Source organism: Chiloscyllium plagiosum, chromosome 1 (genome assembly GCF_004010195.1).
Source record: "Chiloscyllium plagiosum isolate BGI_BamShark_2017 chromosome 1, ASM401019v2, whole genome shotgun sequence".
Classification (NCBI taxonomy): domain Eukaryota; kingdom Metazoa; phylum Chordata; class Chondrichthyes; order Orectolobiformes; family Hemiscylliidae; genus Chiloscyllium; species Chiloscyllium plagiosum.
The window spans coordinates 44,619,755-44,638,175 of NC_057710.1; the positions used below are offsets into that span (position 1 = coordinate 44,619,755).

The 18,421-nt window shown below is 41.5% G+C and overlaps 1 protein-coding gene across 5 annotated transcripts in view; it reads right to left on the reverse strand.

Annotated features, from left to right (window-relative positions):
- The window catches only part of LOC122543507 (ciliary neurotrophic factor receptor subunit alpha-like), a 381,254-nt gene that overhangs the window by 6,260 nt on the left and 356,573 nt on the right, over nucleotides 1-18,421 (reverse strand). For 4 of the 5 annotated variants that reach the window (XM_043682295.1, XM_043682483.1, XM_043682435.1 and 1 more), the window contains 3 exons: nucleotides 14,670-14,853; nucleotides 12,050-12,170; nucleotides 3,474-3,515 (listed from right to left, as the gene is read on the reverse strand). In XM_043682295.1, coding sequence (XP_043538230.1) covers nucleotides 3,488-3,515; nucleotides 12,050-12,170; nucleotides 14,670-14,853 — 333 coding nt within the window. In that variant the 3' untranslated portion in view covers nucleotides 3,474-3,487. Of the gene's footprint in view, nucleotides 1-3,473; nucleotides 3,516-12,049; nucleotides 12,171-14,669; nucleotides 14,854-18,421 lie in introns of those variants that run through there. The other variant, XM_043682503.1, reaches the window with a different exon arrangement.

An 18,421-nucleotide genomic window follows, 5' to 3' on the forward strand; every position in this document is an offset into this window, starting at 1 on the left:
ATCCAGAATCTGGTTTCCAGCATCTGCAGTCATTGTTTTTACCAGAGTAAGAATAGCCAACTGGCAGACAGCAGATGTCACTGGGGCACAAAGAGAGTTGGTCTGGATAGAGTGGAATGAAAAGTTGGTGAAGGAACAGTAGCTGAACAACAAGCTCATTTCAAAGGGGAGGTCATTTGGATACAGACAAGGCATATTCCCTCAGAAGGTGGAAGGTGGCACAAACACATTCATAGCTCTCTGAATGACAAAGGTGATTGAAATGAAGTTAAAGAAATAAAAGATGTCAAGAAGTAAATAGAGATGACAATCAAGCTGAATGTAGAAGGTTCAGAAGGGAGATGAAAAAAACAAATAAGAGAAACAAAGAGAGATTATGTTAAAAATGCTGGTAGATAAACTAAATGTGAATCCTAGCTCAAGTTCATTAATATTAAAAGCACAATAATAGGAGTGGAATGAAAAAAACTTGAGGTCTTGGAGGCAAGAGATATAGCTGAGAAATTAAATTAACATTTTGCATCTGTTTTTACCAACTAGGCAGATGCTGTCCCGGTCACAGTGGCAGAAGTGGATACTCAGTCACAAGAAGGGCTTAAAATGGATAATGATGTATTGGATAAGCTTTCGGGACTGAAGGTTGATAGCATACTGCAGACTGGATGAGACACATTCAAGAATATTAAAGGAAGTGAGAATGGGAATTGGAAAAGAACTAGCAACAATCCTTCAATCTTCCCTGGATTCAAAAGTGGTGCCAGAGCAGTAGAGAATTGCAAACATTTCCCCCCTAGGTTGCAAAGATAAGCCCAGAAATTACAGACTAGTCAATTTAGTGTTGGCAGTGGGGAAACCTTTGGAAACAATTTTATGGAATAAATTAATAGTCCCATGGAAAAATTCCAGGTAATAGTCCCATGGAAAAATTCCAGGTAATTTCAGTGAGCATGGCTGTATTATGGAAAAATTATGAATTGCCAACTTGAGGAAATAGAGAGGGTTAATAAGGGCTGTTGATATATGGACATGGACTTCTGAAAGGCTTTTGTTCCAGTGCCAGAAAAGACTTATGAGCAAAGTTGTAGGTCATGGAATAAAAGGGACAGTGACAACATGAACACAAAATTGGTTGAGGAATAAGAAACAGACAGTAATTGTTAAAGGGTTCTGTCATTGGGTCCTGAAGAAGACTCCTATCAGGTTCAAAATGCTAACTATTTTTTCCCTCTGCAGCTTGTCAGCACCAACCTTTTTCTCTTCACTTACCTACAGGAACTTCTACAGTCAGTTTTTATGTTCCCCACTCTTGTACTCGTATTTTCTCTTCCTTAATTAATCTCTTTGCCCTCCTTTGCTGAATTACAACTGTCCCATTTCTAAGGGATGTTTTTTCCCTCTGGTCAATTTGCACATCTCTTCCTTGGATCCGATACTGTTTCTGATTTCTCTTGTAAACCATGGTTTGCCCACGTTTCCAGTTTTATTCTTGTGCCAGAGACGAATTGAGAATTTTAGTAATTCACCCAGGTGCTCTTTAAATGTTTATTATTGCCTTTCCAGCATCATCTCTTTAAAAATGTTCCCCAATCTATCATAGCCAACTCGTACCACATAATATCAGAGTTTCTTCTATTTAGGTTTGGGACCCCATTCTCAGAATCAACTGCATCACTCTCTACCTTGATGAGGAAGGGGCTTCACACATGTGGATACATGGAAAGCAATACAGACGAAACTCGAGTATCCAGCATTCAATTATCCGAATATTGGATTATCCAGCAGATCATAAGGTCCCGTTGATTGGCTAAATTATGTTATTTGGCATTCGATTATCCGGAATTCAATTAACCGACCGAAATGCACCTTGCCTGTGTCCTTTGGATAATTGAAGTTCCTCTGTAGTTGTGTAACACAAGTGCCTGGAAATGACCATCTTCTACAACAGAGAATCTAAGAGAAAATGAGGACGACAGATGTCAGAGATCAGAGTCGAAAAGTGTGCCACTAGAAAAGTACAGCAGGTCAGGCAGCACCCGAGGAGCAGGAATTGATGTTTCGGGCATCAGCTGAGGAGCAGGAAAATTGACGTTTCGGGCAAAAGTCCTTCATCAGGAAGGGCTTTTGCCCGAAACGTCGATTTTCCTGCTCCTCCGATGCTGCCTGACTTGCTGTGCTTTTCCAGCACCACTCTAATCTAGACTCTGGTTTCCAGCATCTGCAGTCCTTGTTTTAACCACCGTTTTGGGCATCAGCCCTTCCTCAGGAATGTTGGGGGTGGGGGAGGGGGGTTGAGAGATAAATAGGAGGATGGTGGTGGAGCTGGGGAGGAAAATAGCTGGCAAGGCAAAAGATAGATGCAGGGTGCGATGTGATGGTGATAGGTAAGAGGGGAGGGTGGAGCAGATAGGTGGTAAGGAAGATGAACAGGTTGGACAATTCAAGAGAGAATCTGACCATACTCACATGATATTCAATAACACTACTGTTGCTGATCCCCTCAACATCAGCATTTTGAGGGTTGTCATTGAATGGAAGTTTAATTGGGCCAGCCAACTAAACACAAGTACAAGACTAGAAAACTCTGCAGTGAGTAACCCATCTCCTGACTTCCCAAAGTCTGTCAACATATACTAGATACAAGGCAAGAGGATGATGAAATACTTTCCAAAGTTTGTGCGAAGATTTGTAGCTCGGGTGCTCGTTGTTGTGGTTCTGTTCGCCGAGCTGGAAGTTTTTGTTGCAAACGTTTCGTCCCCTGGCTAGGCGACATCATCAGTGCTTGGGAGCCTCCTGTGAAGCGCTTCTTTGATGTTTCCTCCAGTGTTTATAGTGGTCTGTCCCTGCCGCTTCCGGTTGTCAGTTTCAGCTGTCTGCTGTAGTGGTTGGTATATTGGGTCCAGGTCGATGTGTTTGTTGATGGAGTTTGTGGATGAATGCCATGCCTCTAGGAATTCCCTGGCTGTTTTCTGTCTGGCTTGCCCTATGATAGTAGTGTTGTCCCAGTTTCCATTTGCTTGGAAGACTGTGGTTCCAAGAACACTCAAGAAGCCTGACACGAGCATGCAGGAAGAACAGCCTGCTTGATTGGCAACCCCTCCACCACCATAATCATTCATCTTCTCCAGCATTGATTCTCAGTGGAAACATTATGACATGGGTGGAAACATGGGTGAGGGCCCATGGTGTTCGAGGTGAGCTACTGGTATGGATTGAGGATTGGCTGTCTGACAAAAGGCAGAGAGTTGGGATAAAAGGTTCTTTTTCGGAATGGCAGCCGGTGACAAGCGGTGTCCCACAGGGTTCAGTGTTGGGGCTGCAGCTGTTCACATTATATATTAATGATCTGGATGAAGAGACTGGGGCATTCTAGCGAAGTTTGCCGATGATACAAAGTTAGATGAACAGGCAGGTAGTACTGAGGAAGTGGGGAGGCTGCAGAAGGATCTAGACAGTTTGGAGGAGTGGTCCAGGAAATGGCTGATGGAATTCAATGCGAGCAAATGCGAGGTCTTGCACTTTGGAAAAAAAGAATACAAGCATGGACTACTTTCTAAACGGTGAGAAAATTCATAAAGCCAAACTACAAAGGGGTCTGGGAGTGCTAGTTGAGGATTCTCTAAAGGTAAACATACAGGTTGAGTCCGTGATTAAGAAAGCAAATGCAATGTTGTCAATTATCTCAAGAGGGTTGGAATATAAAAACACCGTTGATCCTGGGATTGTATTCATTGGAGTTTAGAAGATTAAGGGGAGATCTAATAGAAACTTACAAGATAGTACATGGCTTGGCGAGGGTGGACGCTAGGAAATTGTTTCTGTTAGGCGAGGAGACTAGGACCCGTGGACACAGCCTTAGAATTAGAGGGGGTAAATTCAGAACAGAAATGCGGAGACATTTCTTCAGCCAGAGAGTGGTGGGCCTGTGGAATTCATTGCCACAGAGTGCAGTGGAGGCTGGGACGCTAAATGTCTTCAAGGCAGAAATTGATAAATTCTTGATGTCACAAGGAATTAAGGGCTATGGGGAGAATTCCGGTAAGTGGAGTTGCAATGCCCAGCAGCCATGATTGAATGGCGGAGTGAACTCGATGGGCCGAATGGCCTTACTTCTGCTCCTATGTCTTATGGTCTTATTATGTACCATATTTAAAGAAAAGAATCCCTACAGTATGGAAAAAGGGCCTTCGGCCCAGCAAGTCCACACTGACCCTCCGAAAAGAATCCCACCCAGACCCATTTCCCTATTACTCTACATTTACCCCTGACTAATGCACCCAACCTACACATCCCTGAACACTATGGGCAATTTAGCACGGCCAATTCACCGAACTTGCATATCTTTGGACTGTGGAAAGAAACTGGAGCAAACCCACGCAGACATAAGGAGAACGGGCAAACTCCACACAGACAGTCACCCAAGGTTGGAATCAAATCTGGGTCCCTGGCGCTGTGAGGCAGTAGGGCTAACCACTGAGACCATGCCGCTGTGAATACATATATTCAATATGTATTGCAGGAACTCACCAAAACCTTTTCAACAGCACCTTCCAAGCTTCGACCTCTACCATATTGAAGGGCAAGGCTAGTACACACACAGAAATACAACAACCTGTATCTTTCCCTCCAAGTCGCACATGATCCTAACTCGGAAAGATATTGTCTTCAATGTTTCATCTATTTAAGTAAATGAACTAAAATGTGAAGTTTGGAGCACACTTGATGGACCAGCCAGTCTTCTTCTGTCTGTACCTTCATAAGCTTATCAAATAGGTGCTTCCTGGTTGAAGGGCTGACCATCACTTGTCTTGTTTTAAATGTCAGTGGGGGGCACTTATATCCGTCGTCTTGCAGCTAGGCTGCTTGGCACAAGAACCAGGCCACCAAAACTGAAAGTGGCTGTCTGGCCATGGAGTTAGGAGACCTTCAGGCAGCCAAAATAAGCTGGAAACTGATCCTAAAGACTTCACTTAAAAGAAAGTAGCAGTTCAATAATTAATCTAAGAAAAATTAATGTGTTTCCTCTTTGAAGGGTATGGGCCATTACATCTTGAGTATACCCCTGTCATTGAACTTCCAAAACATTCTGAGGGCTGGAAAAGGTGGACCCTGCAGGTTCACAATCCAGGCCTTCCCCAACACCTTACCTTCTGCATGGATGCCCTGCTTTGGGAGACATAGCTTTGCCTCTAGGCAGCTAGGCATATGGTACCATGGGAGTCTTGAATGCTCTAATATAAATTTTGTCTGAAGAAAAAGGTTGCTTTATTTTGCTTATTTCTAATTATCCTGAAATCTTAGAAATAGATCTTCTTTGTGAACTACTGCAGTCTTTTTGATGATGATGATCTCTCAGCAGCATCGGGAGGGACTTCCAAGGCTCTGAAGCAGTGACAGTGAAATAATGGTGATATATAACTCGGAATGGTGGCCACCACATCCCATGTTGCACTATGGGATCTCTGACCCCCTGCCATTGTTGAGCTGATTTTAAGAATTAATGTAGAATGAATAACTTGAAGCTGTACCTGTGTGTACTTTTGACAAAAAGCCATTGTAACATTTTTGGCTGTCGAACCTCTCCAAACAGATCTCCAGCTGCTGCAGCTGTGTTTTGTACAACACACACAAAAAAAAACACTTTACTGGAATGTAATCAGCTGCAGAATGGCATAGCAGCATTGTCAACAACTGCTTGCATAACTATTTTCTCACAAGTATAACATGCAGTTTCCACCGATGCTTTTAATCCACTGGGCATTTTAACAAATTTGTACTGAGAAGTATCAACAAAGATAACACTTTACAGTTAAAAGGAATTCAGAGCTTTCATAGAACATAGAACATTACAGCTCAGTACAAGCCCTTCGGCCCTCGATGTTGCGCCGACGTGTCATACCAATCTGAAGCCCATCTAACCTACATTATTCCATGTACATCCATTTATTTGTCCAATGACGACGTAAATGTACTTAAAGTTGGCAAATCTACTACTGTTGCAGGCAAAGCATTCCATAACCTTACGACTCTCTGAGTAAAGAAATTACCTCTGACATCTGTCCTATATCTATCACCCCTCAATGTAAAGCTATGCCCCCTCGTGCTCGCTGTCACCATTCTTGGAAAAAGGCTCTCCCTGTCCACCCTATCTAACCCTTGGATTATCTTATATGTCTCTATTAAGATTAGATTAGATTAGATTAGATTAGATTACTTTACAGTGTGGAAACAGGCCCTTCGGCCCAACAAGTCCACACCGCCCCGCCGAAGCGCAAACCACCCATACCCCTACATTTACCCCTTACCTAACACTACGGGCAATTTAGCATGGCCAATTCACCTAACCTGCACATCTTTGGACTGTGGGAGGAAACCAATACTCCAAGTGCGGCCGCACTAGAGTTTTGTACAGCTGTAGCATAACCTCATGGTTCCGGAACTCGATCCCTCTATTAATAAAAGCTAAAAAACACTATATGCCTTCTTAACAACCCTGTCAACCTGGGTGGCAACTTTCAAGGATCTGTGTACTGGACACCGGGATCTCTCTGCTCATCTACACTACCAAGAATCTTACCAATAGCCCAGTACTTTGCATTCCGGTTACTCCGACCAAAGTGAATTACCTCACACTTGTCAAATGGAGTTTAATGCGGACACGTCTCAGCCTAGCTCTGCAGCTTATCTATGTCTCTCTGTAACCTATAACATCCTTCGTCACTATCCACAACTCCACCGACCTGCAAATTTACTAACCCACCCTTCTACGCCCTCATCCAGGTCGTTTATAAAAATGACGAACAGCAGTGGACCCAACACCGATCCTTGCGGTACACCACTGGTAACTGAACATTTCCCATCAACCACCACCCTCTGTCTTCTTTCAGCAAGACAATTACTGATTCAAACTGCTATTTCTCCCACAATCCCAGTCCTCCGCATTTTGTACAGTAGCCTACTGTGGGGCACCTTATCGAACGCCTTGCTGAAATCCATATACACCACATCAACCAGTTTACTCTCATCTACCTGTTTGGTCACCTTTTCAAAGAACTCAATAAGGTTTGTGAGGCACGACCTACCCTTCACAAAACCGTGCTGACTATCCCTAATCAAATTATTCTTTTCTAGATGATTATAAATCCTATCTCTTATAACCTTTTCCAACACTTTACCAACTGAAGTAAGGCTCACTGGTCGATAATTACCAGGGTTATCTCTACTCCCCTTCTTGAACAGGGGAACCACATTTGCTATCCTCCAGTCTTCTGGCAGTATTCCTGTAGACAATGACGATTTAAAGATCAATGCCAAAGGCTCAGCAATTTCCTTCCTGGCTTCCCAGAGGATCCTAGGGTAAATCCCATCCGGCTCAGGGGACTTATCTATTTTCACACTCCGCAGGATTTCTAATACCTCCTCCTTGTGAACCTCAATCACACCTAGTCTAGTAGCCTGTATCTCAGAAATCTCCTCAACAACATTGTCATTTTCTAGAGTGAATACTGTCGAAAAATATTCATTTAGTGCTTCCCCTATCTCCTCTGACTCCACACACAACTTCCCATTACTATCCTTGATTGGCCCTAATCTTACTCTCGTCATTCTTTTATTCCTTAAATACCTATAGAAAGCCTTATGGTTTACCCTGATCCTATCCGCCAACAACTTCTCATGTCTCCTCCTGGCTCTTCTGAGCTCTCTCTTTAGGTCTTTCCTGGCTACCTAGTAACCCTCAAGCGCCCTCACTGAGCCTTCACATCTCATCCTAACATAAGCTTTCTTCTTCCTCTTGACCAGAGATTCCAATTCCTTCATAAACCACGGCTCCCGCACTATACAGCTTCCTCCCTGCCTGACAGGTACACACTTATCAAGGACACACAGTAGCTTTTCCTTGAATAAGCTTCACATGTGCCAATCCCCTGCAGTTTCCTTCTCCATCCTATGCTTCCTAAATCTTGCCTAATCACATTGTAATTGCCTTTTCCCCAGCTGTAACTCTTACCTAGTGGTATACACCTATCCCTTTCGATCACTAAAGTAAACAATACAAAGACATATTCATTTTCCGTCATGTCAAATTTGTGAAGATACTTTTTAGGATAAATGTTTACAAATTTTGATTGAATAAATTAATGTGACATTTAAGTGGCGATTTGAGTCATAACATTGGCACAATCTCTGCCTGGAAGGAACTGGAATATCCCATGCAAAAATGACCACAACTAATCTTCAGCAACCTATTTCACTTCTTCTTTATTGTCATCTCTGCAGCTCTTCCAGTGGTCTACTCTCCAATTGCTTTACCATCTTGCAATCTGGTTTCTTTAATAATCTCAATCCGTGGCCTTTTCAATATCTCTCTCACTGCTTGCTGCCTGATTAAAACTGTTTTGTTCCCTTGATACCTCCATGATGCTCTCTTAATGTAATAACTGAGTCCAGACATAATAACTATCTCCAGACTAAATGATTCCAATACACTTGTGAATGGGTCTCCAATATTCCAGCATCTGTCAAGTTGAGGTCATCCAAAACTCTGATGATGTGTCTAAATTCACAGCGAGTACTCTTTCCCTTTCACCCTGTGCTTGCGGACCTGCATTGACTCTTGGTCAAGCAATGGCTTGGTTTCAAATTTCTCATTAAATCCCTATATCCGTAATCTGCTCCAACCCCACAAGTCTCTAAAGCAACATATTTACACTCCTCAAAATCTGTTGCCTAGAAACTAAGCTCTGGAACACATTCTGTTTACCTTTTCACCTCATTACCCTACTTTCTTACTTTATGACACTTAGAAATTCTCTCTGCCCAAGCTTTTGCTCACCAGATCTGCTACAATTCTGGAAAGTACCAAGATAGGAAAAATGTGGAGAGAAGGAAGAGGAAAAAAGGGAAACAAAAGTTAGAGAAAAAGACAACATTAAGTACAGGAGACCATCAGTCCATTGTATACGTGCTGGCTTTCTGCTCAGGAAATCCAAACAGCAAATTACTGACATGCAATCCCCTGGTTCCAGAAGAAGAGAGAAAGAAATCAAACAGAGTTGAAAATGGAGAGAATAAGAGCCAAACAGAACTGAAGGAAGACAGCAAAACTTCTGCCAATATGAACTATCAGCTTGAATTAATGAATAATTTTTGTTGTCACATGTATTTTAGACTGAGAAATACAAGAAAATACAGCAAAAAGCTTTCATTTGTCGCCACAATACGGCACCATTTGGATAGTTTAAGAATAAGAGAAAAGAATAGCTTACAGAGAAGTCCATCTACGTTTGAGTTTTGAGCCGGCTCAGAACCATCACCGCCCCACTGCCCTTGACGCCAGACCCAATCAATGTCAATGCTGACAATCCTCAGGCAACATCTTTCACTGCTGGGCCAATTCACCTCCACACTATCCTGGGAATCTCTCATTGTGGTCCAACTTGATGTTGCCGTGATGCCCTTCTGCTACCGCCAGACTCAACCAATGTGACAAAATCATTGATCCTTAGGCATCATCTTTTGCTGCTGGACCTACCTTGCCAATGTTGCCTCAGAGCTCACTTTCCCCCATGTTGAATTCGCTCTCCCATATAACTAAGAGAAAGTGAGGACAACAGATGCTGGAGAGTCAGTCAAAAAGTGTGCCGCTGGAAAAGCACAACAGCTCAGGCAGCATCCGAAACATCGAATCTCCTGCTCCCTGGATGCTGCCTGACCTGCTGTGCTTTTCCAGCTCCATACTTTTTCACTACGACACCCACTCTCCTCTAAACTGGGCATATGGGCATGAAATTCTGAGAATTTGTGGAAAGCTCAAGAATGTTTGAGAAGCACTGAATGGACTTATTATGGTTTATATTTATTACTGACAATGAAATATGGCATGAGCGAGACTTGAGTAAAGGCACAAAGATCAACTGGGCATATGTGCATACCATAATTTTTATCAGGAGCATCAGACAAAAGTATTTGAAAGCCTTCAACAGTTACCTCTCTGGCTACTCTACAACACTGGTATCTATTCATGGAACATTGCTGAGGTATAATCTTTCCATAACATTGGAATATATGAATTGCTGTGCTGGCCTTTCCTATCAGTAAAACAATTAAAATGTTTTTCATCAGATAGCTCCTAAACTGTTCTCCAACCTTTTCCACCAGAGCTACTCAGTTCATGATGACACTGATCTAGCCATAAATACAAGTAGTGAACACACAAGGAGAGGTAATCATTTCAGGATTTTGACCAAGTAGGCTACCAAGGAATTCCAGCAAAACTGATGTCCAACTTGTAACCATTAAATATACACTCAGCTGAACCAGCCAGATCAACTATATGGTTGTTGGCTGCACATTGGCTCAGTGTTAGAACTGCTGCCTCACAGTGCAGGGACCCAGGTTTGATTCCATCCTTGGGTGACTGTGTGGAGTTTGTACATTCTCCCTGTGTCTGCATGGGTTTCTCTGGGTGCTCCAGTTTCCTCCCACAACCCAAAGATGTGAAAGTTAGGTAAACTGGCCATGCTACATTGCCCATAGTACTCGGATATATTTCGGTTAGGTGTATTATTCAGGGCAAATGTAGAGTAATAGGAGAGGGAAATGGGTCTGGGTGGGATACTCTTCAGAGGGTCGATGTGGACTTGTTGGGCCAAATGGCCTGTTTCCACACAGTAGGAATTTTATGATTAAGATTAGAGGCTGTTTAAAGAATTATGGGGGAGCTCCAGCCACACTCGAGATGGTTTTGAGGTCAAACAATACTGTTGACTGTCACCACAAGCCTCTAAAAACTGTAGGTTGAACGTCCACCTACTCTATCATCAGAATATTGTGGCATCTGTATAAGTTGCACTGTAGCAATTTGCAAATCCTACATCAATAGCATCTTAGAGGTTATCATAAAAGACAAGGGAAGTGAAATTGTGGGAATGTCATCACCATCAAGTTACACATCATGTTGATTTAAACATAAACCTTTTTTTTATTCTCAGGCAGGCCCTCATGCTAGCATATGAAAACCAGTAGCAGTATCTACAAAAGAAGGCTGAACATCATTCTATCAAGGCAAATAGCTGGTAACAAATATAACCTTCCAGAAAAACCAGAATACATAGAACAAATGAGCTTCACGTGATCAACAGTTATTTTATACTGGAAGAGGACCACATTCACAGCTTCAAATACTTGTCTTTCAAATTACGTTGTTAAGGTGGATGATATTGATTAAAATGATAGTTGGCAACTCTAGAGATTTGGCTGGCAATCCATACTTATGTAAACATCAATTCATGGTATTCAACAATATCTTTTCAATGTACAAACCTCATTAATCTTTTATATCTGTATAAAAGTAGTTCACCATGTGCTTTGCTAATTTCAAGGGTACTTTGAGATAGTAAATAAATGTTGGTCTTGCAGTGTTGGACGTGCTTGCCATCTAGAAAATTCCAATCATCATGGGAGAGAGGCCTTCATCGGCTTCTTATGTAATTCAATTGGTGGCTATTTTGCAGCAAGCTGTCCTTCTTGAAAATGGATTGGGGTGTGCGATACTGCAGGCAAACAGACTTTCCAGCTGCTAGTGCAAAATTTCAATCTCACCCTTCAAAAATTCTTACTTAAGCAACCTGTCAGCAAAGTCAACTATATAGTTGTCAGCACATCAGTAAATTAAAAGCTAACCTTTATGAATTAGCCCCTCCTTTCCCATCCCCATACAGAGCTCTGTATGACAGCAATGTATGGTGGGAACTGAAACACAGATGTCAGATGTCATTCTGGATTGACAGCCAGCTGGAAAGTTTGTTCATTCCAAGTAATGGATGAAGAATGTCAGCTACGTCGATCTCTGTGCCAAGATTGCCAAATGTAAGGTCAAGGTCAGGGACACTATTAAAGTTACACCCACAATGCAGGAATTGTACTTGTTCCAAAAATTGCAACTCAACTCATAATTGGAACATTTGCTTGAAAGATTATATAATAGCTTCACTCTGCAAGTATCTTTTGTATGAAAATATAATTCAGAAAGTAAAAGAGTAGTGCATCTTACCAGATAAATAAAATCACGATTATGCTGAGGAACAGTGTCGCGGATGATTCCATTCTCACAGAACTGTTCCCTGGCCCAATGGCTCTAACACTTGGAGTTGTACTATGAAAAGGTTCTGAAACTGTCAAAGCAATGAAAGATTCATTCAATCAACAACATCCTTTTTTTAGTATCTGAATAACTGTTGCTATTGCCTCTCAAGTCATGAGTTCAAGTCTCACTCCAGGTTTAGGCTCATATAAATTTAAGTTGCCTATGGTACTGGAATAGTGCTGCATTACTGGAGGTGTCCTATTTTACAGTGGGCGTAAATTTAAACGACTACATGGTACCATAAAAAGGAAAGCAAAACGCTTTCTTTGTGTTCTGATCAACATTTCTCTCAATCGCCATCACCACCATTAATAGATTAGATTGCTACATGTTTTTGGGATTTTGTGATACATGAACTAGAAATGATGACTGGGCATCTAGGATAGCATGCTATACAGCCCCACATAATCTGTTGCAGCATGATTATTTTTCTCTTTCTTTATTACCCCAGTAATGTGAGCCCCATGTTAGGAGCTAAAGCACAACTTTCATTTATTTAGCGGTTTACTGAATCTCTCAGGAAAAACACACTCGCTCTGAAGTCCAACAGAGGATTTGCGAGCAACTGCAATAACCAACTCACAGAAACACGAGATTGTTACAGCACAGAAACAGGCCACTCTGTCCATTGTTCCTATACCAGTTCTATTCCAATCTCATGCATTTCCCCAACACGCTGAACCTAATTTCTATCCAAATTAACATCAATCATTACAGCAAATCCCCATCTTGTACAGTGCTGCACCTTTCAACTTGTTATTTAAATTTTTAAAGAAATTGTAATTGTACACCCAATTGGAGGCAGTGAGGTGGTGCTGACGATGATGGTGACGACACTTGCATGGGACATACAGGCAATCCCCTGGGCTGCATGCATTGTGAGATTCAAACCATATAAAGGTTGGGTCTTGGACACATTCTGCCAATAAAGCGCTTGCTTGAAATGGCATTCAGAGGTAGCTTGCCAAATTGTTGCTTGGGAGAATTGTGCAGCCTAGGCCAGCAGCTATTTAAATCACTGTGATTGGGATTTTATTGCAGGCTGGGAGATGCTTATGATTGCAACAAATCAAAGTTTTATGGAGTTTGGGTGAACACTCCTTACCCTAGACAAAACAAAACCACGATGTGGATGTGCCGGTGTTGGACAAGGTCAAAAATCACACGACACCAGCTTATAGTCCAACAGGTTTATTTGAAAACACAAGCTTTGGGAGCCTCGCTCCTTCTCAGGTGCTACAGAAGGCTCCAAAAGCATGTGTTTTTGAATAAACTTGTTGGTCGTGTGATTTTTTGATTAAAAAAAACCCAAAGAACTGCTGATACTGGTAATCAGAAGCAGAAACAGAAACTGCTGGAAAAACTCAGCGGATATGTCAACATCTCTGGAGAGAGAGCAGAATTAATGTTTCAGGTTTAGTAGCCCTTCAAGATGCTGCCAGACCCACTGTTTCCAGCAGCTTCTGTGTTTGCTCCTTACCCTAGGATCACAAAGATAGGTTTTATATTGATGAGATGGGGTCTCTACTGTGTGCTTGCAATATCTAACTGGGTCTTAATATAATTGTCCCACATGGACACTCGGAAAATTATATTGCGTACGAATGATATTACTCACCATCTAAACTTACATTCATTCATGTGTCTCCTAACTCAATCAGACGCGATTGCAACCATTCATAAAAAGAAACTGTTGAAATAGGCCACAGGATGCAAAAGGAAGCATATCATTTAGAATTTACCAAGTCCCCCACCCAGTTTATGTTGGTAAAATAGACGAAAAGTCCTCCTAATAAGTGTGTTGTTATGGTCAATCATGCCACTAAACTACAATGGTTAGGAAAATCTCAGGTTCCATTCTGAGTAAGTGCTATTAATCAGAACAGCAAACACACAGAATAAATTTAATGCCAGGTCTTAAAATAGCATTTTTGATTGTTCAATATTTTTAAAAATATCATGTAATGTATTCCAGGGAGGCAATGGCCTAGTGGTATTATCGTTGGATTGTTAATCTAGAGAGACAGATAATGTTCTGTGGATCTGAATTTGAATCTCACCATGGCAGATAGTGCAATTTTAATAAAATTAGAATCTAGAATTAAGAATCTACAGATGACCATATCGATTGTTGGGAAAACCCATCTGGTTCACTAATGTCTTTTAGGGAAGGGAAGTGCTTTCCTACCTTGTTTGGTCTACATGTGACTTCAGACCCACAGCAATGTGGGTGACTCTTTACTGTCCTCTGGGATGGGCAATAAATGCTGCCCATCAAGCCAGCGATGCCCTCAGCTTGTGAATGAAGTTTTCAAAAAATTAGGTATACGTAAGCATGCATGTATACATGCGCACACGCACACATAAAGACATTTTCACATACAGCTGCACCAATGGTAGACACCAGCAAATTTCTCTCTCTTTCACCAAAGACATAATTTTAAGGCTGCTGCCAATGTTTGTCATGTTAAAGCTTCGCTAGACCTTCGGATGAGGTATGAAACAAAGAATCTGACAGCTCCATTACCATTGTTGGGTTTCTTTTCAGGCTCATTCGTGGGCATCAGTTGTGTCCATGGCGTAGCATGTACAGCTTTACTCCATTCACTCCAAGTGCCAACCTCACTGTCCTTAGCAGCAACTTGTATAATGTGTTCTTTTCCCATATATGCATCAGTAATCGTATGAAATGGAACATCTGTTACCTCGACCTAGAAGCAACAAGAAACAATTCAGCAGCTATGAATACATCTCACTGATTTTCAACTAGTTTTAAAATGGTTTTCACCTTTCTTCCAACCCCTCCACATCCCATAGTGATCAGAAATCATTGTCCAGCAAACTGCGACTCTTAGTGCTTCCAAGTGTTGCTACCAGCAGCAACAGATACCTCCTCCAACCCACGGATGTTCAGCGGAGCACAAGAAGGGAGGAAGATGAACTCTGCTTTTACTTATATTTAAGTCTTATATCTTAATTTCAGTCCTATATCTTAATATCTTCTGTAAATTATTGAGAGCATGGCAAAACATTACACTTTTCACCATTTATTTGATAAATACAAGTGACAATAACTCATTCAATTCAAATCATAGAAACACCACAAATATCTCAACTCGTAACCTCTTCAAACCTTTGTGCTTCCCAACACTAAATTGTTTTGTTCTTTGAAATGGCTTCTTCAATAAATGAATGATAATTTTAAATTGGTGGGAACCAACCATTTAGAGGAACTTACCAATGTTGTTGTACAATATGTTTACATTGCCCAAGAATTATATTATGAAAGTATTTCTAATAAAATTAGCAATCCATTCCACACCAAATTGATGTGGAAATCATGATGTGAAAATGCCAGGCTATGATCATCACCAACAAATCTAAACTCCATCGCTTGATATTCAATGGTGGTACCATCACTCAATCCCTCACTATCAATATCCTGGGGCTACCATTGAGCAGAAAATCAACTGGACTCACCACATAAACACAATGGCTACAAGAGCAGGCCAGAGGCTAGGAACACTGCAGCATGTAACTCACCTCCTGACTTCCCAATTTCCTGCATCTACAAGGCTCACGTCAAGAGTGTGATGGAATACTTCCCACTTGCCTGGATGGATGCAGCTCCAACAACACAAAAACCTAGACACCATCCAGGATAATGCAGCCTGTTTGAATGGCACCACATCCACAAGAATTCATTTCCTCTACAGCTGATGCTCAGTAGCAGCAGTGTGTACTATCTACAAAATGCACTGCAGAAATTCACCAAAGATTTTGAGATAGCACCTTCCAAACCCACAACCACTTCCATGTAGAAGGACAAGGGTAGCAGATACACGCGAACACTACCACCTGCAAGTTCTTCTCCAAGCCAGTTACCATCCTGACTTGGAAATATATCATCACTTCTTCACTGTCGCTGTGGCAAAATCCTGGAATTCCCTCCCTAATGGCATTGTGGGTCAACCCACAAGAGGTGGACTGCAGCTGTTCAAAAAGGAGCTCCCCACCACCTTCTCAAGGACAACTAAGGACAGGCAATAAATGCTGGCTGGCCAGTTACTCCCACATCCTACAAATGAATAAAAAATTCTGATCTCGACTGTAGAAAAAATAAATTAACAAGTAGGAATGTGCAAAGTTAAAAATCACACAAATACCAGGTTATAGTCCAACAGATTTATTTGGAAGCACTAGCTTTCGGAGCGCTGTTCCTTCATCAGGTGTGGAGGAGCAGCACTCCGAAAGCTAGTGCTTCCAAATAAACCTATTTGACTATAACCTGGTGTTATGTGATTTTTAACTTTGTACATCCCAGTTCAACACCGGCATCTCCAAATCACAAGTAGGAGTGGGATGATGGCCTTGTTTTGGTTAGATGTATGTTTGTATTTATCTCATAGCCATATTCAAAATGTTAATAACCATCATAATCAATACTAACAGTGGAAACCTGGCTCAACTCCAAGCTTTGCTTCAGCTCTGATATCTTAGAAGATACAGCATTCAGCAGAAAATTAGTATTCCCAAGCCAGCAAGGCTTAATTTCAGCTGAACAGGAGAAATTCAGATAAGCTTGGATTTCCAGACCAGATTTAGACTCATTCTTTGTGGAAAGAATCAACTGAAAAGTATCTGGAAATAGGTGTAGAAAATGCTAGAACCACAGGATGCTTTAGTTGACAATTGAATTTAAAATAAAAATATATATTAACATTGGTTTTACAATCATGAATTAAATGAATTAAGTAACATTGTGACCTTTTAAATGTTGCATGGTTGCATTTTACATTTTATTTCTGGATCTGGGTGACTGCTAGTTGACCTGAACAATTCAGGGACCTGAAATGGCATCTACCATCTAGTGTGCGCTAGAGTCACACCTATGGCAGACCAGGTTGGTCGAGCAGTTTTCCAGTCTTAAACCAACTGAAGACAATCTAGCTGTACCCTAGATGTTCCGCTGATGCTTGTTGGCAGATTAACAGATTTTATTGAATTCAGGCAAGATTTGAGGGGTGAATTTAAGCTCCTCTATCCAGCAGAAACAGAGTGCTGGCAAATTTAAAATTGAGATGGTCAACATAACTGCTCCAACACTGTGTCAGAAATTACCACACAATTAGATCACAGTTGATCCTGGGTGTTAAACAAAGTGTCAACTTCACAGAAAATGAGCATTCAGCCCCTCTGCGTTTTTCCAAAATTCTTTTAGCTCACGGATGAGCTGTAATTCAATTTCATTTGCCCATATACCTTTGATTCATATACCTCGATGCACTTGCATTACACAAAAAGACCTATTGATTTTGAAAATTTCAATTGTCCCAGCATCAATGTCCTTTTGGGGGAGTGAATTCCAGATTTCCATAATCCTTTGAATGAAAAAGTGCTTCCTGATTTCATTCCCAAATGACCTGGCCCTAATTTTAAGATTATGCGCTCCTGTTCCGGAGTCATCCGGAGGAAACAATTTCTCTGCATATATACTCTATCAAGTTCCTGGATCATTTTAAACAGCTTGATAAGATTACCCTCAAACATGCTTCAGGGAATAAAAACCAACTTTCTATAACCTGTCCTAATAATAAACTCTTTTCCCTGATGTAATTCTAGTGAATCTGCAATGTATAAACTCCAAGGCCAATATATCTCTGATGAGATTCAATGCCTAAAAACAATGCTCTAGATAAGGTTCAAAAACCCTGTACTAATGAAACATTACTTCCTTAGTTTTCAATTCCAACCATCTTGTGAAAAAGGTTAGTAATTCACTAGCTTTTCTGGTAAATAATACTGTTGCTTTGGGCTTCTGCTCGACTCTCACTATCACCTTGCCCACCACCCCAACCAACCCCCACCAAGTGCATAAACTTGAAACTCCTAACCTTTTGCATCACAGCACGATAGCTCAGTGGTTATCACTGCTGCCTCACAGCACAAAGGTCCCAGGTTCGATTCCATATTCAGGTGATGGCCTGTGTGGAGTCTGCACACTTTCCCTGTGTATGTGTGGGTTTTCTCTGATTTCCTCCCACAGTCCAAAGATGTGCAGGTTAGGTAGATTTGCTGTGCTAAATTGCCAGAGTATTCATGGATGTATAGGCTAGATGGATTAACCATAGAAAATAGGTGAAAGTGAGGACAGCAGATGCTGGAGATTAGAGTCGCAAGTGTGGTGCTGGAAAAGCATAGCAGGTCAGGCAGCGTCCAAGAAGCAGGAGAGTCGATGTTTTAGACAAATTCCTGATGAAGGGCTTTTATCCGAAACAT